The 27,641-nt window shown below is 27.1% G+C and overlaps 1 protein-coding gene across 1 annotated transcript in view; it reads left to right on the forward strand.

The window, feature by feature from the left end:
• LOC111628865 (protein dopey-1-like) overlaps nt 1-27,641 on the forward strand; it is a 78,761-nt gene that overhangs the window by 10,751 nt on the left and 40,369 nt on the right. The window contains exons 2-8 of the mRNA XM_023372720.1: nt 6,084-6,285; nt 13,747-14,099; nt 16,663-16,852; nt 16,934-17,109; nt 19,858-20,023; nt 25,146-25,285; nt 25,348-25,627. Coding sequence (XP_023228488.1) covers nt 6,139-6,285; nt 13,747-14,099; nt 16,663-16,852; nt 16,934-17,109; nt 19,858-20,023; nt 25,146-25,285; nt 25,348-25,627 — 1,452 coding nt within the window. The 5' untranslated portion in view covers nt 6,084-6,138. The remainder of the gene's footprint in view (nt 1-6,083; nt 6,286-13,746; nt 14,100-16,662; nt 16,853-16,933; nt 17,110-19,857; nt 20,024-25,145; nt 25,286-25,347; nt 25,628-27,641) is intronic.

Consider the following 27,641-nt stretch of genomic DNA (forward strand, 5'->3'; position numbering starts at 1 on the left):
AGACAAAAATAATATTAACAAGAACCTTAGCATCGACATCCATAAAAACTGGCTTCAATTATTAAAATAAAATAGAATGTTTATACAGTCGCAGGCGAGGCTGTGTGCAACACTCGGAGAAGGGTAATGTTACAAATTACGAGGCATGCGGGGGAGTCCGTCAAGTCGGGAAAAAAGAGGGGAGGGGAAGGGAGCGGGAAGTACGGACACACAACTCACAAGTCACAACTATCGACGTAACAGACTGAAGAGGGGCAAAAGCCCGAAACGCGTTTCTGTAAGAAGTAAATGTAGGTGATGGAATTATTTGCCAAGTGTCTATAAATGCACCAAGTCGTGACATAGAATCAGAAGAAACAAGAAAAAGAAGACACGGTTTCGACAAATAACTAAAAGGATAGTTCTTGTCACAGGGATGAAGCTTGAAGAGTGCAAATAACTCCGGGAGATTGAATGTCTCTCGGAGATAGATGAAAGGTCAAACAACAGTTTTTATGATGAAACAAAAGGTTTGGAGCAAAGAACAAAGAACTCCTTTCCTTGAAAAACACGTTTTTATCAGTTTTTCCTTTTAATTTCGCATTCCGATTTGTCTCCCTTGTCACCTGGTGACAATTCAAAACCTTTCAGGGTGCAGGTCAAAACCTTTCAGGGTGCAGGAGAGTTAATTTCTCAAATAAACCTGATTTCCATTCATTTAAAATTCCTTTGACTGATATTCTCCTCCAATTCAAACCCTTTGTTCTCTGTTTTGCTGGGAAGAACTTATTGTTTAAACTAGACTTTGAGTCTTGCTTTGTTTAATTCTGAAAGATGAGAGCTTAACTTGGTTCTTTACAAGTACTTTACAAATAGTACTTTACAACTTACTTGCTGGATTTTCATCATTCAAAACATAAGTTTGAGTTCTGTCTGTGATCTCATACATGGCTTCCAGATTCTCTGCCAGCATACTGATTTCTTACTTTGTGATAAGTTCCTTTTTCATCTCAGTTGTTGATATTACTACTTTCCTCTTAGACTTTGTTGCTCTCATATACTTCTCACAAGTCAGATGGTTAATAAGTAAATGTTATGCTGGGCTGAACACAGTTCTGGGGTATTTTTAACAGCAGTCATCATGTAACACACATGTATGATTTGATTATAACAGTTGTGTGATTTAACACATCATTGCTAATATGAGATTGTGTTCTTTGTTTAGAAGATTATTTTAAACTTTTTACTTCATATTTTGTTTGAGTAAAATCAAGTTTAAATGTCTTCAGATAATAAGCATAATGGGCATATTATACTTTATGATTGTAAAGAAAAAAATTATAAAAATTAGGATGAAATACAGGTTTAAAAAATCTAAAAAAATACAATATTGAAGACTTATAGGTCAGGTGTGGTTTGTCATGCCTGACATAAACAAAAAAAAATGTTTGCATTCTTAAACATCCTTTCACAATCACTGTAACATAGTCAACATTGATGGAGTTGATATTCTTTTATAGGCTCTTTTCCACCTATATTTATGTAAATTGGTTAGAAGTTTCATGACATTGGATATCTTCAAAAATTTTCATTGCAGAGAAAAATTTTCAAAAATTCTATTCAGAATGTAACAAGATAAAATTTTTGAAGATATCTGATATCACAGAACTTATAACCAGTTTATATAAATGTAGGTGAGGAAGAGCCTATGAAAGAAGGTTGACTCCACCAATATTGATTGTGTTCCAGTGATTGTGAAAAGATGTTTAAAAAGACTGTAAAAGGTTTTTTATATTTGTCTTCAACATTGTATATTTTTTTTACATTTTTTAAATATACTTTCTGAGTTTTGTAAAGGATATAATGTCATACAAACAGTAAACATAATTTGTAATGTGTATGCTTCTGAACTTTGAACATGTCAAATGTGGCTTAAAAAGTTCCATTTGGAAAATTTTGAACTAAAAGATGCAAAATGTATGAGGCATCCAAAAGCTATCAATGATGAAAAATTGCTGAAATAATTTTTAGGAAGAAATTGTTAAATATCAATGAATAACACACAATATAAATAACCAAACACATCAAAAATACAGAGGGAAAAAAGCACTGAAAACATACAAGTGTAATTGTGAGAGCAAGAGATGACTTGGTTGCACAACAGATTGCATTTATACTTTGAGCGTATTTTTCCACTATGCTCTCAGTTAAACTTCAAAGCATTATTTGAACTCTGAAGTGAATTTTTGTCAGATTTACCATTTGAACTCAAAAGTGTTCAAGGTTAGTTGTTTGAAGTACCAGGTACCATTGTATTATGATTCCTGAGTTTGTAGAAGTCTTTGTTTGTCAGCAAGACTTACATTATATTTGCTATTTGGCTACATTCATGTACAGTATATTTCCACAGATAAGATGATAGTTGAATCATAAAAAAAGGCTCCCAAAATCTGGGGTCGTCTTATAGGACAGATACAAAAAACAATTAGATTGAAATTTATATAAATTAAAATCATTATAAAAAACAGAAAAACTGTAATTATTTACTAGTAGAGAGTAAGGTATGTCCACAAAATAGAATAGCCCATACAACGTTTTTGTGAATAGTCAAGGTCATTACCCGAATGCCCAAATCAATGCAAATGTTTGCAACAATAGCAAGGCAGTACTGCCATATGCAAGAAAATAAAATTTGTTCATTTGAAAAATTACAAATAAGACATAATTCTGTATATGCTATACAGTGTTATTGTCCAGATGATGATTGCTGATCTAAACTAAATTCATAGGCTGTTGATAGTTTGGGGTCGTCTTATAGGATAGATATATGCTAAAACTTTGAAACTTTGACGAAAATTTATACCTCATCTTATCTGAAGGTCGTCTTATCTGCGTAAATATATGATAAGTAGTATGTTTGTAATCTTCTGAAACCGTGTTTTCTTATGACTTTGATTCACTAACACAAGATGTGTTACAATTTCAATACTTGGTGATATTCCATCTTTATTTAGTTGAGATGGTTACAAGTACGATAGCACGTTTCGGACACTGCCCCTCCTCAGTCAACTAAATATCAAAAAATTTTTATACATAAATTCGTTTTCTTATAATAGCTTAACATAGAAGATTATTTTAATTAAATTAATAATTTTTTTCGCGTGATGTACCATAAGTACTTTTTCCAACACAGAAAGCATATACATTCATAGGACTGGCATAATATTATACATCTGTTTTTGGTTTTGGAGCGTTCCTACAAATTTTATAAATTTGCATTTTATTTTACATATTATAGAAATCCATAAAAATTCTTTCACCCATTATTACATACCTTAAAAATTTTTTCCCTCTGTTAATCTTTTTACAATAAAGTATTTAAAATCTTCATGTATAAATAAAACAGGTTTTACCAGCACAGAATTTACTTGCACCTAATTTAGACTAACAACCAACTCATAAATATGAAACTATTATAACTGGTACATAATAGGTACATAGTTAACTGATACATAAATTTATTACAGTACATTAATATTAAAAGTATGTACCTGGAAATAATTTCCTTAAAAAATATTTCAAATGGTTTAAGATTAAAATCTCTCTATAAAAAGGTTCTTATATTTCTGGTACACTAATTAAAGGATTACAGATTAATAGACTTTCAAGAGTTTTATATAATGGATCACTAAACATTACACAACACTGATAGCCACGTCTGCATCCAGTCATAATGCGGATTTATACAAATTGACATAATTTGGCAAAATACAATTTTTTAATTTACAATTTACATACTTTTATTTAGTTTAATCTATTTTAATATTAATATAAATAATTAATTATAAAACATTTAACTAGTTTTCACTTATTTTGTGATTTAAATTTTTATTAATACAATTTTTGGTTTTAAGAATTTCAAAGCTTTCTTTGAATTTTCTATTGTATGTATTTTTTTTCATGTAGAATTTCAACGTTTAGTTTGTTGATATTACAATCATTTAATAAACAATGATCATGAAATACAGAATTTATTATGTTTTAAATCTGCAATATGTTCTTTTAATCTTACATCCAATTTATGTTTTGTTTTGCCAACAAAAATAGTATGTTTATGTTAAAAGCTTGTAACCCAATATGACAAGTTGTATACATCTGTGAGTGTTGTCTTTTAAGATGTGCTTTCTGTAGTTTGTTGTATTAATGACCTGGCTTGAATGGCAATCATGAATTCTTTCATCTTTCCAAAGTGGTATCCATGAATCAGCAGCAGTTTGATGCAGTTCTGTCAACATGATCTTGGCTGAGAACATTAGGGTGGAGTCTTTTGAGTCCAAGACTTATAGTGTCTATGTCTCTTAAGTACTGTGTCATATTTAGGTCAGTGTTAAGTTTAATAATAGTGTACTGTTTTTATCTACAGGAGGTATTGCTTTGTATACTTGTGATGTTTCTTGTATTCTTTAGAAAAAATTCTTGCGGTGTTTGTATTTGCTTTTAGTGAAGATTTATTATGAAACTTCATCCTCTTTTTTGAAGAACAGTCAACCTTTCTATGGATGACTTGTGTTTTGTTAATAATGTTTGTTGTTTTCCTTTGGAATTGTTCTAGTTCTGTATGTTCAAGATATAACTTCAAATGAATATATCAGTGCTGAGATGACAAATGTGTGTTTTGCATTCAACTGTGTTGTTGGGCTGCAATTTGAAAAAATTGTAGACTTATAAATTCCCACTGTGGTCTATCTGTTTGTCCTTTCTTAATTATGAGAACAGTATTAGACAGAAGAAATTCAAGACCAGATATGGAAAGCTTAGGGAAAAGAGGCCCTGATTAACTATATACAAACTTCAGCTTTGGGCTGGAAGTCATGTTATTACAATTCAAAAATTTTTGCCTGAATGAAGTTAGATGCATGACTGGTATAACTTAATTGTTAACAGGAAAAGTATGATGTACTGGCCTGGGGAAAGACACTACTAAGTGCATTGTGACAAAAAATTGTAGCCCGGCATTGTGACAATGTCACAATAAATAATTGCTTGTTAGTTATATAGATTTAATACATAAATATGTTTAGTTATTTTTTAATGTGTGTGTTTGTAAATTATCTATATTAGGAAAAGCTATATCAATGAAGCATATTATTTTATGTATTTCATTACTCAGTGTTATGCTTGGCCTGCTGTGATAAACTGTTTATCCATGATAAAATCTTTTTCTGAATTTAGTTTTTGATTTGAAATGAGAATTTATATTTTTTGGTTAATGTTTAAAGGATGATTTTGCAGTTTAATCTTGTGTATACTTTTATAAACAGAGATAAGATAGTTTTTAGTTTTAATCAAAAATATATTATCAGTGTAATTTAAAAAGTTTTTTCATAATCAAAACACAGACCTATTCAATTTCATTTTAATTTAATTTTATTCTTTTTCATTTATTATTATAAATTTTTAGGCAGTTATTTTCATAATGTATTTATTAAAATGTTTTATCAGTCTGTTACTTCAAACAGTGGGTTATCCAAAATTTTGAGAAAATGAGTGTTGGTAAAAGCACATACAGGAGAGGACTGTCTTGTGCTCCCTGCTTTTTTTCCACAGAATGTTACTCATTTTAGAATTATTTTAGTTACCTAATCTTATTTGTTTTAAGCCATGTGGTGTGTGTGATATTTATTTTTATTTTAAAATAAAACTGATTGCTTTGGTATCAAGCCCTGACTTCAAATTATACAACAAATATTGCATTATTGGAGTAAATATAACATCAAACACAGTAGTGTAACTACTTGGTGCAACAGATGCAATGCCCAAGATGAAGGGTTCTCAAAATGGAACTGACAAAAAATGATCAAATATTTTGTTAATAAATGATGTGATAATAGGAAATATTTTACTGAAGATAGGAAATATATTACTGAAATGAAGATAGGAAATATATTACTGATAATATTTAATATTGTTATAATTAGATTTTATTTTTTTAATCTTATGAAGGATTTTGTTTTAATCATTTATTATTATTATTAATTGTAAAATTAGTGGAATTAAGTTTCACACTTTATTAAATATTCTTATTTTCAATTTTTATTTTACAGAATTTATTTCAATGTGTTTGATTACACTGTATAATATAAAAGTGCCTTTTATAAAATGGCAAACAATGCTTTAGAAGAATATGATTTATTCTCGGATAGCAGATATAGATCTTATGTTACAGCAGTTGACAAAGCACTTAAAAGTTTTGAATATACAAGTGAATGGGCAGATTTAATTTCTGCTCTTGGAAAATTAAATAAGGTGAGTTATTAAAAATTATTTAATGATTATTCTAATTTGTGAATGTTGCATTTATCCAAGTATAGTATGAAATTTTCTTGGTTTTTGACTCTTAGTAACCTTACTTTTACTATTTATACAATGTTTTCCTACAGGAAATATGTTAACCAAGTGTGTATCTACTCATACATACATACATACATACATACATACATACATACATACATACATACATACATACATAAAAAACTTAGCTTAAATTCACAACACTTTTTCCATCACAAAGAAAAATAAATTGATGATGACAAAGGAATTGATGAATTGTTATGAACTTTTTGTTATGAATAATCTATATTGGAAACAAGTGGATAAAATGTATGGATACAGTTGAGTTGAAGCTAGGAGGGTTAGGCTGCTTATCAAAAAATTCTATTATTATTGAAAAATTTGCAGATATTTCAATAATAAATCAATAATTTTTTGTTCAGAAATTTATAAGTTGAATGCATTATAAACATTTGAGGAGAATGTTTGAAAATAAGTTGTTAAAACCAATTAATGTATGAACAAGTGACAAAGCCCTTGGAGTTAATAAGTGAGTTGAGTGGGAGCAAACCTCTCTAGTATGCATATACAGTAATACCCCAAACTTACACGATAGGTGGGACCGAGTGATCACTCGGTCCCACCTATCGCGTATCACTGCGATTAGTAGCCTTCTTGAGTTGCGCTTCGATTTCGGGATCCGACACATATGTTGCAAAATTATACCCCGAATTCGTGTAAGTCGGGGTATAATTTTGCAACATATGCGTCGGATCCCGAAATCGAAGCGTAACTCAAGAAGGCTACTATCATCGTCAACACGCCCCACCAACAGCATCTCAGGTGGCTGGAGGGTGTGGCTATTAACAACGCCGGTCGGCTAGCCACCTGCGTTAACCGGAAGGAAGAGCTAACCCTGTCTCTGGCCTGGCAATCGCTGTTAGACGCCAACCCGCTGTTTCCTCCCCCACCACACAACCGTGCATGTCAGAAACGACCCACCCAGTCGGAACTGACACCTGATCCCAACAAATAATATACACTCCATCCGGGGAATTTTCAGTCGACCTGAAGAAGAGCGAACGGATCGCTCAAAAACATTTGTCAAGCGATATACAATATATACACGTAGAGCACCGGTCACAGGTTCCGGATAGTGTAACGTTGAAGCTAATAAATGTTTTCATTAATCTTATCTTGTCTTTTGATTCATTCACGGTTACAAGAAATTACCACATAGAGTCTCTCAAGTCTCTGTAGATATAACAAACACAGAAATAAATAACACAAAATAAATTGTAGCTTTGTGTCGATTCTGTGTGACACATCTGAACATGTAAGCTGAACAATAGTGTGGAGGGAGTGAGTAATCAAGAGTTGTGTGGCGCTCAAACAAAAGATGAATTGACGAGATTTGAAAATCACGTAATTCCAGGTTTGTGTAATACAGTTAGTGTAAGTTGAGGTATTACTGTATATAGTTTATACCATAATAATGAAAGAGTACTTTCTTTGTTTATAAAATATGAAAAAGAATCAAAAAAATAATAAAAATCTGCATGATTTGTTCTCTTAAAGACTTGCTGGAAATTTTAAAATTTGATTTCTTATACATTTTAAAAACTTTATATGAATTTTCATAAATTGTATTTAATATGTGAAAACAGACCTTTCAAAATTTCCTTCTTTTTAAATTATTAAATTAAGTTGTAAGAAAATGATGATGCTGAAGGGCATTTGGATAAAGTTATTTTGTTGGAATAACTTTATGTATATGACCTTGAATAACATTTATGGAGAATAATTGTTTTGGGAGATAAAGATTAGAAACTAATACTGTTAAAAATAATTGAAAAGTTAATAATAGTAAAATAAAATTTACTAAATTTATTGATTAAAAATTAAACAAGATAAAATGTTTAAGATTTTAACAATAAAAAAATATATTATGTTACTATCTTTAAAAAAATAAAAAGACGTAGTCATTTCCAAAAACTTGGGTGGTCATCATTTATTTCTTTTAAATGTTCCATAGTAAAAAGTTCAGACGACCCGACCTTTCTTTTTAGGCTACGTGGCCACCCTAGAAAAAGTTCCTTAAAACACAGAAACAAACCAATTAAAAAATAATAATTTTTTTTTTTTAAATTGGAATTGATGACCTTACGACGTCTTGCTTTTATTCATCCTTCTCCATTCGGGAGTTTCAGATCCTTATATCTACTGGAAATTTGCGCTGTTTAATGTAGATTATCCTCTTTCCTCCCTCTGGCGGCGAATTATCATCAAATTTTTTTAATTTTAAAGTTTTGCTGGATGATGAAATTTTCTTTAAAAAATAAAAAGACGTAGTCGTTTCCAAAAATTTGGGTGGTCATCATTTATTTTTTTTAAAATGTTCCATAGTAAAAACTTCAGATGACCTGACCTTTCTTTTTAGGCTATGTGGCCATCCTGGAATGTTACTATCTAATAAAATAATTTTACATAAATAATATTATATAAAACAAAAGTCTGATTTTAATAAATTATTATTTAAACTACAACTTTGTATGAAGAAATGAGTTAGATAAAAATAATTTTTTTTTACGTCGGTGAAACAAAACAAAGATTAAGGATCAGACTGTCGGAACATTTGGCTGCCGTAAGGTTGAAAATGAGTAATTCTCCTGTCTTCCAACATTGTAATAGTAATAATTGTCAGATAAATATTAATAAATTAAGAATAATTTTTAGGGAAAAAAATAATGTAAAGCGAAAGGTAAAAGAACACTTCGCTATAATTATGCAAAACAATAATGTTAATTTAAATACCGGAATGTTAACAGCGGAATGCTGGGAATTTTTTGTTAACCATATAACTGGCTCTTCAATGAGTTGACTGTTAGAACGTAGATTTTGTGCTGTAAGCCCCACTGAAGAGGCCATAGGCGAAATGCATTTGGGAAGCTTGTTAGTAATAATGTAAATAAAGTTTTTTTCTCTGCAAATTATTTTCTTTTTTATACCTTTTTAAACTCTTTTTTTAAAAGAAAATTTTTTAGTCATTATTGGCTTGTTTTTTTAAAAATTGAAGTTTTATATTATCCAAAAGTCAGAAGGGAAAGAAAAATATAATTTTTTCGTAGTTTTACATTTTGTGTAAGAAAACAAAAGAAGAAATTTTCTGACTGCATTGAATTTTTATAATTTTTTTTCTGTATGACCAGATTTGTTCTCAATTATCTGTAGAATAGACAAATAATAATAAAATTATATCTGTTATAATTTAAAGTGAAATTTATCCATAAATCTATCTTTTTGTCTATAGTCAGAAGTAATTAGGATTCTTGACTTGAAATAAAGTTAAAAATTTATGTTGGGAAACAAAGAATGTGTATTTCTGTTAAGATGGTATACTAGTTTTAAAAAATGTTGCTATAGTCTGATATTATACATTAGTTGAACTATGTATTTTCTTCAGATTTGATATTTAAAAGTTTGAAAGACTTTGTTACTATGAATCAGTTTTTGCTACTAGAATCTATTAATATGGAAAATATCTGTAGATATTATATATTTATAAGTTTTGTTACTTTCTTTTATCAACTTTTGAAAGATTGAAAATATTTTAATTGGTACCTTAAATGAAATTATGTAGACTGTTATATAATCTATCAATCTAAAAATTTAATGTTTAGAAGTGGATTAGAAGCAAAAGATTTTATTTGGCTTTTTACTTCCTATTGTTGTTTTAGAATTTATTTACATAGAATAAAATTAATAAGCATTCTGTAGTCATTGGATTACATGTATTAAAAAAATAATAAAATAATTCAATTATTTAACGTAAATGAATTACAATCTGAATTTTATTTTATTTATTTATTTATTGCACATACAAAAAGAAATGTTGTAAGTCAATTGATATCCCCTGAAAAAATGCCAATAACAAAAGATTAAAATAGGGTAAAAGATATTCAAATTAACGTGTATAATAATTTGAATATAAATATATTCAAAATATTTATTTAAAAGCATATTTTGTGTTTTTATAGTTTTATTACCACTATTTTCAATAATAATTCTAAATTTCAACATATACTTTAGAAAAATGTTCTTAACCATTTAGTTTTAAATAACGGTTTAATTTATAATGGTGTTAATATTATGATAGTTTGAAATTACGGATGTATTACTGTTTCATTATAAAGTTACAGCAAATTTAATTTAAGTACAATATATTTTGGTTGTTAAAAATTAAAATTATATGTAAAAGTTTTTCATTCTATGGTAACTTTAATGAAAGTAAATAAATATAAGATTACATTTTTAAAAACAAAAATTTATTGTTGTAAAAAAAATTAAATTATACAGTAAAAAAGATGACACTACAGATGTGAATTTCTAATAAAAGTGAATTATAATTTTCAAATAATCAATGACATTAATATTTCTGTAAATTTTATATTTAACATTCATTTCAATGCAAGTATTTATTAGGTTAAATTAAATCTAGCTTTTATTATTCTATAGATTTTTGTTCTGTAACAACATATTTAATTACATCTACTGAGATTTTGCAAAGTTGTGATAACAGTAGTGGAGTAATGATAAGATAATGACTCATTTCTCTGTTAAAATGATCAGAATATTATCTTATTCTGAAAATACAAGTATGAATGAAATGAAATGTGCATTAAGAAATGAAATGTGCATTAATTCTGTATTAGTTTTATTAAAATAATTAATATATAATATAATATATCCATCTCCCACAAGGCAATATGTTAGAAAAATATCCTTTCATTTGTTAATGACAATGTGAGTTTAGATCCAAAACATTTAATTTCCTATTTGGTTTTTTTATGGATAATTAAATTATTTTTCATCCAAAGAAAAAACAAACAATCCAGGCATAAAAGTTTATATCATTGAATTTATTTTTCTAAGTATTTTTCTCATTAATAAAATTGGCACTTAACATATATATACAGTAATTTTATTAAATAGATCAGAAATAGGCATATTGAAATTCAGGTATTCAGAATGATGTCAAATTATATTCAAATTACCAATTGAATTAAAAATCGTAATTTAAATTATTCATTCATCATTTTTGTTTTTATTCTTTTTGTCTTTATATTAATAAATAAAATAATTTCAATATATACATAGAAAATTTGAAAACATTTAATTAGGTTACATGTAGATTGTTTTATTAGAATTTTGTAATGAAAGATAATAATGCTATTAAAATTTATGAGATTAATATCAGCATATACATTTCCTGAATATCAATTGTTTTGCTAGATTTAACTTTAGTCTCTTAGCCACTTTGTATGGTTTTTTTGTTGTTTTTCATATATATCTAAAAATTTTTATAATCAAAACACCACTTCTTATGGTGTTTTGATTATAAAAATTTTTAGAATTAGCTAGCATAAAATATATTTGGCAGAAGGGAAAGAAAAATATAATTTTTTCGTAGTTTTACATTTTGTGTAAGAAAACAAAAGAAGAAATTTTCTGACTGCATTGAATTTTTATAATTTTTTTTCTGTATGACCAGATTTGTTCTCAATTATCTGTAGAATAGACAAATAATAATAAAATTATATCTGTTATAATTTAAAGTGAAATTTATCCATAAATCTATCTTTTTGTCTATAGTCAGAAGTAATTAGGATTCTTGACTTGAAATAAAGTTAAAAATTTATGTTGGGAAACAAAGAATGTGTATTTCTGTTAAGATGGTATACTAGTTTTAAAAAATGTTGCTATAGTCTGATATTATACATTAGTTGAACTATGTATTTTCTTCAGATTTGATATTTAAAAGTTTGAAAGACTTTGTTACTATGAATCAGTTTTTGCTACTAGAATCTATTAATATGGAAAATATCTGTAGATATTATATATTTATAAGTTTTGTTACTTTCTTTTATCAACTTTTGAAAGATTGAAAATATTTTAATTGGTACCTTAAATGAAATTATGTAGACTGTTATATAATCTATCAATCTAAAAATTTAATGTTTAGAAGTGGATTAGAAGCAAAAGATTTTATTTGGCTTTTTACTTCCTATTGTTGTTTTAGAATTTATTTACATAGAATAAAATTAATAAGCATTCTGTAGTCATTGGATTACATGTATTAAAAAAATAATAAAATAATTCAATTATTTAACGTAAATGAATTANATATATAAAACATTCTTTTTATTGTTACTATATACTTTGTCAATACACCAATGTTATTAACTGTCACTTCATAGAAAACTTTTAATGGAAACAATATGACAATAAGCACTGTTAAATATAATGACAGATTTTTATTGAACAGAAATTTAATTGAAAGAACTATAAGATTATGTAAAAAAGAATTAATGATAATTCTAAAATTCTGTATTTCAGAATTTTAGAATTGTTTACTTAAACTATATATTAGAAATCAGAAACATTGAAAACAGTGTTTTAAATAATGAATTTCTCCTGTTAAATTTTTCAATTCAATTGATTGAAATACTAAAACAAAAATATATATCAGAGAAAAATTGTTATTTCTCTAGTGTGATATAAAGAATTATGTAGGAGAATTAACTGGTTTAAATTTTCAATTTTAAACATTACACTCCTTAGACAAGATTTTTAAAGTTAACAAATACTTTTACTGTAATTTAAATCATTAGGTTTCTATCATTTTAATAGTATTCATTCCAGTATTTTGTAAAAACCTCTGTTTTCTTTCTGTATAAGTTCTTTTAACTAAATTCGAGAATTGAGTTGCCTTGGAGTAGCCACATAATATCTTGTGTGTCACTTGTACTTGCAAAGATTTGACAATTCTGTAGTAGATGGTACATTATGAATGTTTGAGATTTACACTAGTTACATAAAGTGTCTGAAAAGTTGATATAGATGTAACCAATAAAAAGAGTGTATTTATTAAGCCATAATTAGACTATTAATCTTTTAACATTAAGGTTTATTGATTAGTCATATACGGTTGAGGAGATGGAATATGTAATAGATTTATATACCAAGGGTGATAGCTACTTTGATTTAGGTTAATTTGGTCTTTATTTATGGATTGAGATATTGCTGCTTCCATCAGTAATGTATATCCATATTTCCAGTCATGAAGATTATCTTTAAATAATAGATTTGACACTCCAAATGAATTCAATATTCTGTGGAACTTTATTTGCCAAAGCTGCTCAGTGCTAGAATTTTTACATTTTTTAATTACTTCTTGATGTATAAAAGTTATATTACTGTCACTTTTGAATTTCAAACGGTAGTAGAATTTGATTTAGTTAAAGTAAGCCACCAGTAGCTTCGGTGGTCAAGACACACCCCCACTAAAATAATAATAATTTATTTTCAGTAAAATTAAAATATTTTATGTATCATATAATTATTTATAAAATAATAAAACAAATTTTTTTTTTACAGGTACTCTTAAGTAATGTAAAATATTCTGTTATTCCAAAACGTATAACAATAAGCAAGCGTCTAGCACAATGTATGCATCCAGCATTGCCAAGTGGAGTTCACTTAAAAGCTCTAGAAACTTACGATATTATATTCAAATGCATTGGTTTAAACCGTCTTAGTCAAGAACTTTTTATTTATAGTGCTGGCTTATTTCCTTTGTTGGGACATGCTGCCATGAATGTTAAACCAGTTCTATTAACTATTTATGAAACACATTTTGTTCCTCTTGGACAAAGGTTACGGCCTGGTTTAAATGGCTTTCTTACAGGTGTTTTGCCTGGTTTAGAAGAAGGATCTGACTACTATGAAAGGTATTTACCAAATTATATATACTAAACACTTTAAATACATTCTTATAATTAATTTTATAAAGTATTGACACTTTTCTAAAGATAGAGTTTATTAATAAAAATCTAAAAGTTAGTTATTATCTTTAATTTTTTTCATTATTTTGATATATATATGTTTATTAAGCATATCAGATCTAAGTTATTTAGATTATTTCAAAAGAATGAAATGAGAATGATTGGCTAAAAATTTAGCTATATGTAGAGGTTTCTATGGCATAATTGTCACCTAATTACTTGTTCTACCTTGAGAGAGTATTTTTTTTTACCAATTTCCACTCTATTATTGATTATTGTTTGCCATTATAATTTATAGTTGCCCCACTTTACTTCATAAAATCCAACCAGAATGAAATAAGATTTATGTAATTTTTAATAAATTTCCCAATTTACCAATTTTGGGTTGTGGTGAGGTAGTAAGGGCCAGAGTGAGCTTCCCCAATTTTAACCATCATATTGTTTACTTTGAGAAAGTTTTATTTTTTAAAATATCTATTGACCTTTTAAATATGAAACTTTTCAGTCTTAGATACCCAAATAGAGTAACCAGGAATTCTTCATGTTGCACTTCTTTATTTTGTCATCTTAATTTTTCCAGATCTTTCCAAGTGCTACTAATGCCATATCTGATCTCGAAAAGCTTTTATTTTGTGATACTTGTTTTTAAAAAATGTTAGAAGATTTTTTATAACAAACATTAATGCATTTTCTATTTATCTGTTTTATTTTATTTACCTAATTCTTGTGTGTGTGTATTTTTTAGGTGTTTACCTATTTTTTTTCTTTTATGTATTTTTATTGTTATTTTTATCTGTATTTGTTTTATTGTGTGGGGTAGTTTTTATTGTTGTTGTTATTGGGATCATTCATCCCTTGCCTTATTTAGAATTATCATGAATTAATAAAAAAAAAAGTAAATAAATGACTTGTAGTTCATTCAATTTTGAATGATTTATAATTTAAAAATAAAAAAGATTAAAGTGAAGTTATGCTATTGTTTATAATGAAAATATGAAATTTTTCAGTTCAGTTTTTAGACCAACCTTTCAGTTTTATAAAATTATTATATATGATCAATCATAGCACACTCCCAACTAATTACCAATCTACAAGACTGTTCTTTTCAGAAATATTTCAATATATTGTTTTCAGTACACCATAAGAACAAAGTGTTTTTGGAGCTGTTCTCTACATTAGATATAAATTTTACTCTTCTTTATATTACAATTACAAATTTTCACATTAAATTTCTTTAAATTCTTCATTATCATCAGTCACAAAATCAAACACACACACAAAAATGAATACACTTAGGATCCAAATACATTTTTGCAAAAATGCCATGTTCCTAGCATGCAGATAATTCAAATTTTATGTAGCATGAGTTTTTTGGCAGACAATTCTGTACTATACTCTGGAGAAAATCTCTTTCACATTGATTACCTCATTCTTCTTACTCTACTTATCTTTTTTGCCATTAAAATATTTTCTTGATCTCTAACTTCTATTACTAATGCTATCTTATTCCACTCCACTTATATAATCTTACCCTATGCCTCCTTAGCAAAAGTTTTTTTTCTATTCTTTCTTTTCATAAAATCTCGTGTTTTTTTAATCTTCTCTTTCAAGTTGTGTCTTGTCACCTATGTGTATACCTTCTCCCCTTTCCTTCCATTTAGGAATAACTTTGGCTTTTTTGTGTGTTCAATTTTGGATATGATGGTAATGGAAAATTAAGAGAACTGTAAAAATTTGTAATTGTAAGGATTTTAAAGCTCTGCCCAAAAGTATTTTCTGTACTGAAAACAATATATTGCATCTCTGAATAAAGATTCTTTAGTGCATCCATCAGAGATTTATCTGTATGTGTGATGGAGTCAAAAATAAACCAAACTTTTAGTATGTATACATATTACATACATATATATATGTAATGATATATAATATATATATATATATATAAAGTTTGGTTTAGTTTTTATTTCACCACATATACAGATAACTCTGATATATTGTAATATTAATAAATATATATAATAATAATAATTTTAATTTGTAAAAAATATATGTTTGTAGCTGCATTTTGTTAATTTCGTAGTTTATTGTAGAAATAATTATTTTTGTAATAAAATAAAAATATTGAAATTTTCTAAATATTTTATAATTAATGGTAAACCAAAGATTATTTGAAAAAAAGTGATGTGATTTGAAATACATGAATGTCTGTTTCAATTTGTTGTTTTATCACTAGTTTATTATAATTTATCATATTTTATTATAATTATATTTTTTACTAAGAAGATAATCAGTTATCTTTTTAGTAAAAAATTAAAATTATATTGAAGAGTATAAAAAAAAATCTATAAAATAATGAAATCAATGATCTTTTGAACACACATTTTACATATTAAAAAAGTTATTAACTTTATTGTTAATAATATCAATGACTCTACTGTAATAATTTATTTATTTTTATTAACTGTTTTATTTCATAAAAATTATTATTTCATGAATATAAATATTGCAGGATAGATCAATTGTTGATGAAGGTTTGTGATGGAGTTGAAAAAAGCTTTTTTTACGGCAGCTTATGGAGGTGTATTATGTCTAATCCAAGCATTCGTCTTCCAGCAATTTGTTTTATAACATCTCATTTTAACAAGAAATTAACTATGGAAGATCAATTATATATAATTGGAACAGATATAGATACAATGGTAAAATAAAATTGTTTTGTATAAACTTGTAAGAATAAAAAATATATTAAAATGAAAGATATTTTTAAATTTTTATTACAGGTTCATGCAATTTGTTCCTCTTTACAAGATAGCAGTGTACTTGTCCAGCGTTGTGCTTTAGACTTACTTTTATTAGGCTTTCCTGTATATAATAGTCAATTGGTTTCTTCTGATATGGTAAAAATTGTAACATCTGCTGTTACTGTAGTTCTAAGGAGGGATATGTCATTAAATAGGTAACATATTTGTTATTAGCAACTGATTCTCTTGGTGTTGTATCTATATAGTCAAGGATTGTCCAATATCTATATTTATGTGGGACCAATTTTATTTCTCTAAAATTTAGTGGGCCAGAATTAAAGGGTACAATGTAATATTATGTATTAATTGGAGTAAGTTGACTTCCAAGTAAAACTAAGTTTTATGAGAATATATTGTATATAACAAATCTTAGGTGCCAAGGAAACAATGAATAAACAACGTATTAAAATCTACTATCAAAACAATTGTTATTAAACAATAGTAAATAAAATAATTACAAATTATGATGTTTTTGTTGATTAAAAAATATAACAATGTTTATACATATAATTATTTGATCATAATAACTTTTTTATAACATAAAAATCTATTATAATAATTGAGGCAGAGTATTAACAAATTCTCTTTTATGGATTACAGAATTCTGCTTGTTCTCAAAATTTGATCAACTGAGTTTGATTAAACTTTGCCATTTTCTATTAGTTTTGATGAAGAATAAAAAAAATATTTAAAAAAAAATTGGGATTCATGCATTCATTTTTGTGAGACAGTGAGATCGAAGTGACAATGTCCATATTCTTTGATGCAATTGAGCACACCTGAGTTTAGGGAGCAAAAATAATAAAAAAGTATTGTGGGTATGCCTAACAGAAAATGGACACCAAAAATGAACAAAAATTTATCACAGAATATAAGGATTTCCTGTCCTTGCCTGGAAGTGTAAAGATTGATTTTTTTCCTCTCCAACAAGTGCAGAGATTGCAGAGATTGTCTGTCCTTGGACGATAAGTGTAAGGATTACCTTTTCCCATGGCCAGCAATCATTTTCATTTGAACACGTGTACACACATGCTCATATACACACACATGAACTCCTACATACACATTCAAACACTTGTCAGTTTTCAGATTAGATGAAACAAAAGATAATTTATATGTACTAATACTAGTTAAAAAATTTTTAATTACAAAAATGCAATTCTCTGCCTCAATTATCATGATATGACAAAGTTGCATGGTTTTCTTAGTAATATAAATATAAAAATTAATAACTAATAAATTAAAAATGATTAATGTGGCAGAATTTGTTTAGTTACAAGTTCTGTGTCTACTAATAACTATGAAATATTTTGAAGAATTTTTGTAAAGATCTTCATGGGCCACAAAAATTTTTTGTGGGCTACAAGTTTGACAGTCTTGATCTATTGTAATCATTAGCTTTACTTTTAATCCTTGTTATGTAATTAAATTTAATGCCAAATGATTACATTACTTAATTATAATATAGTAAAAGTAAATTTATATATATATTCAGTATTGTTATATAAAATTAAAAAAGGTAGTTTTTATTTTTAATACACTGCAGATCCAATATAATCTGAATAATGAAATACAGAAATTTGATCTGAATTATAAATAAACTTCTATTATATTGTATATTTTTTTGTAATAAATAAGAAAGGTATGATAATCTAATATAATTTTTTGAATTCTAGAATAAAGATATCAAATTACATTATGAGCAATTTTATATTGTATTGGGCTGTGCAAAATTGAGTGTATTATGATCAATTTTTAAAATGACAAAATTGAAAGTAAATGACAAGAATTTCTAAATGTTTTGAATTGAGAAATAAGACAAATAATAGCATAATAAATACTTGCTTTTCTACTGCGCTGAGGAATCTAGATTAAATTTGATTTGAAGTACAGTAGATCATCGATTATCTGAATCAATTGGGGACTGGGGTTGTTTGGAAGATCGATTTTTTGGATAACCGATTACGTACGAAAAAATACATTATTAATATAGTATATTAGTATATCCCAATAATAGTATATTAAATATATCCCATGTTTAAATTTTTCTCCATTGCATGTCACTTTGTGTTGAATTTTCGTCGATGTTAAGCCTAATGAAAATTTTCATAATAATAATAATCGTGGCTATTGTATCGTTAAAAATTATTTCTTTATTTTGTACAAACAAAATAAATATATTAAAAAATATAAAAACAAAAAAATTATACTTCAGAAGTTAATCTAGTATCAAAAACGTTTGATTCAGCACGACACAGTCCGACTGGAATGCTTTCAGTTAACCGACGTTTTGGTTGATCAACATTCGGATAATCGATGCTCTACTGTAGTTTGTTTTTTTTTTTATGTATAAGGCTAAGAGGTTAAATTATGTTTTATTTTTTATAATAATAACATTATAGACTTATTTCTTATTTANAGGGATGAGTTTCACAATTCCCAGACCAAAATCCAATCAAACATTTATGGGCTATATTACAGAAAAAATTCAAAACATGCTCCTAGAAGTAAAAATGAGAAGAAAAATTGTTGTTTTAGGATTGGAACAGCATATCACCAAAAGAAATTAAATGCTTAGTTTTATCAATGAAAAATTAATGTCATTCAAAAAATAATTAAACAAATAGGAGGCCCTGGAAAATTAAAAACTATCACATCCAACATTTATTCTCCACTACTTCAGGATAGCACCATACCTGACTATTCCACTGTTGAAAGGTTAAATAAAATTTTAATTTGATTTAAATATTTTCATATGTTTAAAATGGTTTCAATTTACATTGCATTTATTTAATTGATATTTTTTATAGTAGTTATTTAAATGCATATTGATTACTTCATAAATTTTTTAATGAACTTTTTTGCATTTTTTATTAATGAAGCAATTTTGAAATAATTTACAGGAGATTATTTGGATGGTTATTGGGTAATAATGTGACTTGCAATGTTTCTCCAACATCAGATCAAACTTCAGCACAAATAGAAAATATTGAAGAAAATGAAAGCAATACTTACTTTGAAAAATATTCTAAAGATTATTTGTTACAAGCTGTTAAAATGTGTTTTGATGTAAGTAGTATTTGTTTGTTTGGCATTACATAGATTTGTTTTAATATAATGAACAGAAATGCAAATGCCAAAAAAAAAAGAATGCTTAAAGTCTAAATTATAAAATTTTTAACTATATTATGTTTTAATTACATCTTTATGATATGAAGGTTTGTGATGGAGTTGAAAAAAGCTTTTTTTACGGCAGCTTATGGAGGTGTATTATGTCTAATCCAAGCATTCGTCTTCCAGCAATTTGTTTTATAACATCTCATTTTAACAAGAAATTAACTATGGAAGATCAATTATATATAATTGGAACAGATATAGATACAATGGTAAAATAAAATTGTTTTGTATAAACTTGTAAGAATAAAAAATATATTAAAATGAAAGATATTTTTAAATTTTTATTACAGGTTCATGCAATTTGTTCCTCTTTACAAGATAGCAGTGTACTTGTCCAGCGTTGTGCTTTAGACTTACTTTTATTAGGCTTTCCTGTATATAATAGTCAATTGGTTTCTTCTGATATGGTAAAAATTGTAACATCTGCTGTTACTGTAGTTCTAAGGAGGGATATGTCATTAAATAGGTAACATATTTGTTATTAGCAACTGATTCTCTTGGTGTTGTATCTATATAGTCAAGGATTGTCCAATATCTATATTTATGTGGGACCAATTTTATTTCTCTAAAATTTAGTGGGCCAGAATTAAAGGGTACAATGTAATATTATGTATTAATTGGAGTAAGTTGACTTCCAAGTAAAACTAAGTTTTATGAGAATATATTGTATATAACAAATCTTAGGTGCCAAGGAAACACAATGAATAAACAACGTATTAAAATCTACTATCAAAACAATTGTTATTAAACAATAGTAAATAAAATAATTACAAATTATGATGTTTTTGTTGATTAAAAAATATAACAATGTTTATACATATAATTATTTGATCATAATAACTTTTTTATAACATAAAAATCTATTATAATAATTGAGGCAGAGTATTAACAAATTCTCTTTTATGGATTACAGAATTCTGCTTGTTCTCAAAATTTGATCAACTGAGTTTGATTAAACTTTGCCATTTTCTATTAGTTTTGATGAAGAATAAAAAAAATATTTAAAAAAAATTGGGATTCATGCATTCATTTTTGAGATACAGTGAGATCGAAGTGACAATGTCCATATTCTTTGATGCAATTGAGCACACCTGAGTTTAGGGAGCAAAAATAATAAAAAAGTTTTGTGTATGCCTAACAGAAAATGGACACCAAAAATGAACAAAAATTTATCACAGAATATAAGAATTTCCTGTCCTTGCCTGGAAGTGTAAAGATTGATTTTTTTCCTCTCCAACAAGTGCAGAGATTGCAGAGATTGTCTGTCCTTGGACGATAAGTGTAAGGATTACCTTTTCCCATGGCCAGTAATCATTTTCGTTTGAACACGTGTACACACATGCTCATATACACACACATGAACTCCTACATACACATTCAAACACTTGTCAGTTTTCAGATTAGATGAAACAAAAGATAATTTATATGTACTAATACTAGTTAAAAAATTTTTAATTACAAAAATGCAATTCTCTGCCTCAATTATCATGATATGACAAAGTTGCATGGTTTTCTTAGTAATATAAATATAAAAATTAATAACTAATAAATTAAAAATGATTAATGTGGCAGAATTTGTTTAGTTACAAGTTCTGTGTCTACTAATAACTATGAAATATTTTGAAGAATTTTTGTAATGATCTTCATGGACCACAAAAATTTTTTGTGGGCTACAAGTTTGACAGTCTTGATCTATTGTAATCATTAGCTTTACTTTTAATCCTTGTTATGTAATTAAATTTAATGCCAAATGATTACATTACTTAATTATAATATAGTAAAAGTAAATTTATATATATATTCAGTATTGTTATATAAANCTATATAAATGTAAATATAAAAATTTTTTTGTGTTATTAATTTCAAATACATATTATTCTGAAACCTTCTTGTTGGTGCCTTTATTAACTTAAATCGGCACCTATGGCGTGGGCCACATTGGCCATACCCTAGTTACAGCTCTGCCTTATACTATATGTAATCAATTGCATGAGGCTGATTTTCATGAAAAACCTTTCATCTCTGCTATCAATTGGAAAGAGCACATAGATTGAGCAAATAAATATATTGAGAAAGACCAATGGTTTTGAACAGTTAGTCAGATGAAAGTAAATTTAACTTAATTTGTTTCAGATGGATGCATTAAAGTTTGGAGATCACCTAATGAAGAATATAAATTAGAATGTTTAAAGCCCATTGTTAAAATTAATGATGGGATTGTGTTGGTCTGAGGATGCATGGCAACATCTGGAATAAGTGAAATAATTTTTATTGATTAAGCCATTGTTTGATCAACATCTTTATAAAGATATTTTAGCTGAAGAAGAGCCGAAATCTGTAAAAAAATTGAAGCTGGGTTGTAAGTTTATTTTCTAACATGACAATGATCTAAAACATACTGCAAAATCAGTGGATGCATACTTAAAGAAATGAAAGATGATAGGGATGAGTTTCACAATTCCCAGACCAAAATCCAATCAAACATTTATGGGCTATATTACAGAAAAAATTCAAAACATGCTCCTAGAAGTAAAAATGAGAAGAAAAATTGTTGTTTTAGGATTGGAACAGCATATCACCAAAAGAAATTAAATGCTTAGTTTTATCAATGAAAAATTAATGTCATTCAAAAAATAATTAAACAAATAGGAGGCCCTGGAAAATTAAAAACTATCACATCGTTATTTCTTAATTTTCTTTTCTTAGATTGTGACAAGTGGATGAGTAATTTTTTGTTTGTAATTATAACATATTTTAATTTATTAGTAGATTTTTCGTTATCATGAAGTGTATATAAATAAGTAAATTTATAGATTTATTAAGAACTGAACCACCGTAGAGACGGGGGTGCCTCTTTCTTTGTGGATAAATCAAAGTATAGAAAACAGATTTGAATGTGACAAGCGCATTTATAGACAGTATCTAAGATGCTTTTTATCCACAGCACTTAGTGCCTACATCCAAAGTGGTAAAGGGGTGAATGTAGGGTCTACTTACGCTACTGTATATAATATTTCAAAAAGAGCAGTGATGGGAAGACTTTTTATGTGAAACTGGCTCCTATTTAGTGTTAGACACGTAAAGATAACCCGGAAACACTTGCCAACCCGTTGATGAGGCTCGAATCCGCCACCTACTATCAATGGTTTATAGTTTTATACCCATTCGGCCATTGATGAGCCCGAATATAAATCAAAATATCATTATAAATTTTTGAGGTTTAACTTTAAAGTTATTTGAGGAATTAATTTATTGGGCTTCTGCATATATTACAAAATATCTGTAGAATAATAAATAATAGTCGATTATTACGAACTGAAATTGGATTGTTTCCATATGCATTCACTAAAATATTATTGAAAAATTTTTATTATTAATTTAAATTATTATTTTAAAACAATATTCTTTTTATTAAAAACAAAGTTGATCTTTTCATTAGTATCTTAAACACTCGGTTTGTTAAATAAAATTCCATAAATTTCATTGAAGTTGAATTAATATGTTTATCAATTAAGAAAATTAAATACAAATGTTTTGTTAAATTTCAATAAATAATAAAGTCAAAAAGTATTTAAATATAGAAAAGTATGAAGAATTTTTTTAAACGTTCCAAAAATGGAAAGAAAAAGACATATCCAATGGTAAATTTTAGTGGTTTTATATTTTATTATTTAATTATTAAATTTATATATTTTGAAGGAAAGTTATGAGTTTTGCTATTTCCACGGCTTAAAGAAAATCAAACCAAAAAATCAACTTAATTATCCTGAAGTGAGTAAATCGAATAGCTTTATTTTATTGTGTAAGATATTTAAAAATTAAAAAAAAAAATAAATAAATTTTACAGTTAAAAGAAAGATTCGAGACGAAAACAATGGAATTTAATAGAGTAAAAAGCCACACCTCTATTGCTGAAGAATTTCCTACTGATCCCATACAAAGAAATAGTATAAATGCAATACGTAGATTCCACGACNAGAAAAAGTTTTATATTATTTATATTATTTTATATCATTAAAAATAATTTTATAAGATATTTTTAACTTGCTACAAATATTTTTATTAAAGTGAGAGATAATTTTTAATTCTATGAGGGTCATTCTAAAAGTAAAGAATGTTTGTTTCTCTAGATATTTTTATTTAAGATAATGAAACAAAACTTATTTTAAAAGACATATGATACCTTAGCTATATTTCTACATAGTCGCCATACAAATTTAAACATTTGTCATAGCGTATCATCAGCTTTTCTATGCCTTCTGCATACTCAATTACCATCAAGTTCTTGAACCAGTCATTAATGCCTCTTTCAGTTTGTTTTCACTTCCATAGTGATTCCCGTCTAAAAATTCCTTCAATTTTGGGAAAAGATGTAATCACTCAGAGCCTAGTCCTGGTTATAAGAAAGATGTTCAAAAACTTCCCACTTAAACTGCTGAAGCAAGTTCTTTGTCAATGCAGCAGCATGCGGATGTGTGTTATCCTGAAGAAGCACAATGCCTCTGGACAACAATCCCTACCATTTGTTTCGAACTGAAGCTTCATTCATCACATTACCATAAACCTCGGTTATCTGTCTGTAAATTTCAATAGGGATGACTTTTTTCTCATTCAAAAAGCATATTACACTATGAACCTCACACTTAGCGGGATCTTTAATTTTGTCACACATTTCAAAGTCACACTGTAAACAGTAAATGATCATTGTGGCTCACTGTTAGCATCAGTCTGGTGCAAAAACATGGGAAAGTTCATGATGTGGCAGTTGAGGGTGGTGGGAGAACTGAATGGCTTGTCAGATCAAAACGTTCCTTTCTTTTAGAATGACCTTTGTATATCTTTAAACCTTAAATAAATATGTTATTTTAATTTATTTTAATGTATTTAAAATAAAATAAAATAACAATCTTGGAGGAAATAATTTCAAATGAATTGTTTTGTCATATTGTTTATTTTTAACAAAATAATAAATGTAATCAACATTAATAAGTTTTTATGTATATATTATTAACAGAGTCCAGAAAATCATTTAAATTTACCTGGATCGCTTTCTGGATCTCCAGTTTTATGGAGTTACCGTCTTCTTATTAGTTTGTTAGATAGACCTGAAATTAGTTCAGTTATTTTGGATGAAATATTAATAGAAGTGTTTCGGTAAGTTATAATTAGTGTAAGAACTTTCTTATTATATGATTATTAAAATATTTTTATTACAGATCTTTGTATAAAGAAAACAATAATTGGTCAAGCCAAAATAATAAAACCAAGGAATCTAAAAATAATTCTGAGTTAATTAAAACAGCAAATTTATTATTTGGAACATTTGAACCATATTATTTATGGGAGTATTTAGCAAGAATTTTTCAAGTAGCCTGTATCAAATCTGGTGAGCAAACAATTGAAATGGAAAGATCTGTACAATATATTGGTGCTGAAACACCTACAGTTCATGAACTCTGTATTTTAATAGAGTTTCTGCTGAATATTGTTTCATTGGTATGTATTTCATTATGATTTTTTTGTTATTTGTCTTGGGTTTTATTTATTCTATATTGTTGGGGTTTTTGTTAAATAGGGGGTAGATGTCTTTTGGCTAACAGCAAAAGACATCTACCCCCTAATTGTGTAAATTTAATTTCCTAATTTCCTAATTGTGTAAATTTATTTATTTATTTATGGTTTTTATAGTTTTATAACAATTTGTTATATAAATATTGAAATTTTAGAACAGTTTATCTTAATTATAAAGATAGTAATTATCATTATAGACAATAAGTTTTCATCTGACACAGATGGTCCTTATAGCTATGTGTCAATGTGTCAAATCATCTGACATGCATAGCTATAAGGACTATCTGTGAGTTGACTTGATTGCAAATTAAGCATAAAAAAAATGGTAATAAAAGGCATATGATACCCAGAACATGCAAATCTATGTAATACACTATACTCTCATTAATCTGAACTCTTTGTTTGGGATTGTTTGGGTTAGCAGTGTTATATACATAAAGTAAAGGAAATCAAAAAGGATTACAGACAAATACAAATACAGAATAAAAATTTTTTGAAATATATTTGGTTCATATATTTATGTTTAAATGTATAGTACATATTAATTTTATAAATTTTTTAGGTTTAAAAAAAAATTAGTATATGACTAGGCTACAAGCTTCAAATTGCAGTCCTATGCATTCCCATTATTTTCCATCTATATATCTGTCCTCTTAATCTCAAGAATGGAGTTATAAAGATGAAAATCAAGAACAGCTATGTAAAGCTTAGGGCTGGAGGTCCCTATTAACTATATACAGACTTTTGGTCTGGACCAGAAGTCATGTGATTTCAATTTGAAATTTTCTTGAGAACAGAGTTAGATTATTAGCATGATTCAATTGTTATCAGGAGAAGTATGATGTATAGGGGCAAGACTGCTAAATTCCAGACAAGATATGGAAATTTTAGGGGCCAAATCCCCAATTAACACTATATAAAAACTTCCAGTCTGCATCAGAAGTCATATGATTTTTTTTTAATTAAAAGATGATTAAAATTGCAGCCTAGCATTGTCATGATGTCCCAATACATAATTGCTCGTGTTATTTATTTTTGTGTTTGGCTGAAGCATTTAACCGAAAAATGAATAAAATTGGTTCAGATTAACAACAGTGTACTATAATGTATACTGTAATCAGATAAAGACTTATTCTTATGCTTACCTCAGTATGAATTAAGTAATTAACACTAAGGTGGTATTCAGTTAAATAAATTATGATATTTTATTAACACAAAGACTTACAGAAACATTTTACAAACCATGTTTAAAAACACCAAAGATCACATTGAGGGAGTTGAACTTTTGTTTCAAATTGATTTTATTAATTAATTAATTAATTCACTTCAACTTTGTTATAAAATTGAAATTAGAATGATAGTCCTAAACCCAGCAGCTATGTAGAAAGTTAGTTTTGTGAAAAACAAAACTAACTTTCTAAAAAATTGTTGTTAGATATTAATAAACTGCAAGCTATTGTTAAATAGAATATGTTAATTGCCCACTATAGTATTACATTTAACAGTAATTGTCATGTCATACCATTACAAGGATGATCAATTGTTGATACTTGAGAATAATATTTTTTAATATACTAATTTTGGTGATGTAAGTCAGGAGGCTGTAAATTGGGACACTGTATATGAAAACAATTAGCTTTTAAAATTAAGTTTTAATTTAGTTTAGGAACAAACTACTACTAAAATTCTTTTTCTAAGTATAATTTAATATGGACAGAATTCATAATTGGTTAAAATAACAAAATTAACAAAACAGTAATATATGTAAGTTTACTTAATAATAGTCTACTTGCAAACTTAATAGAACTAGTTTTATTCAAATAGGAATGAGATATTAATTAAAAATCCATTAAATTTAACAATTTACAATTATTCAATGTTATAAAGAAATCATGCATAAACAATTCAAAAGATAATTGAACTTAAATCTTACTTAATA

The sequence above is a fragment of the Centruroides sculpturatus genome, unplaced genomic scaffold, assembly GCF_000671375.1.
Source record: "Centruroides sculpturatus isolate CEXI.00-Female unplaced genomic scaffold, Cexi_2.0 scaffold359, whole genome shotgun sequence".
Classification (NCBI taxonomy): Eukaryota; Metazoa; Arthropoda; class Arachnida; order Scorpiones; family Buthidae; genus Centruroides; species Centruroides sculpturatus.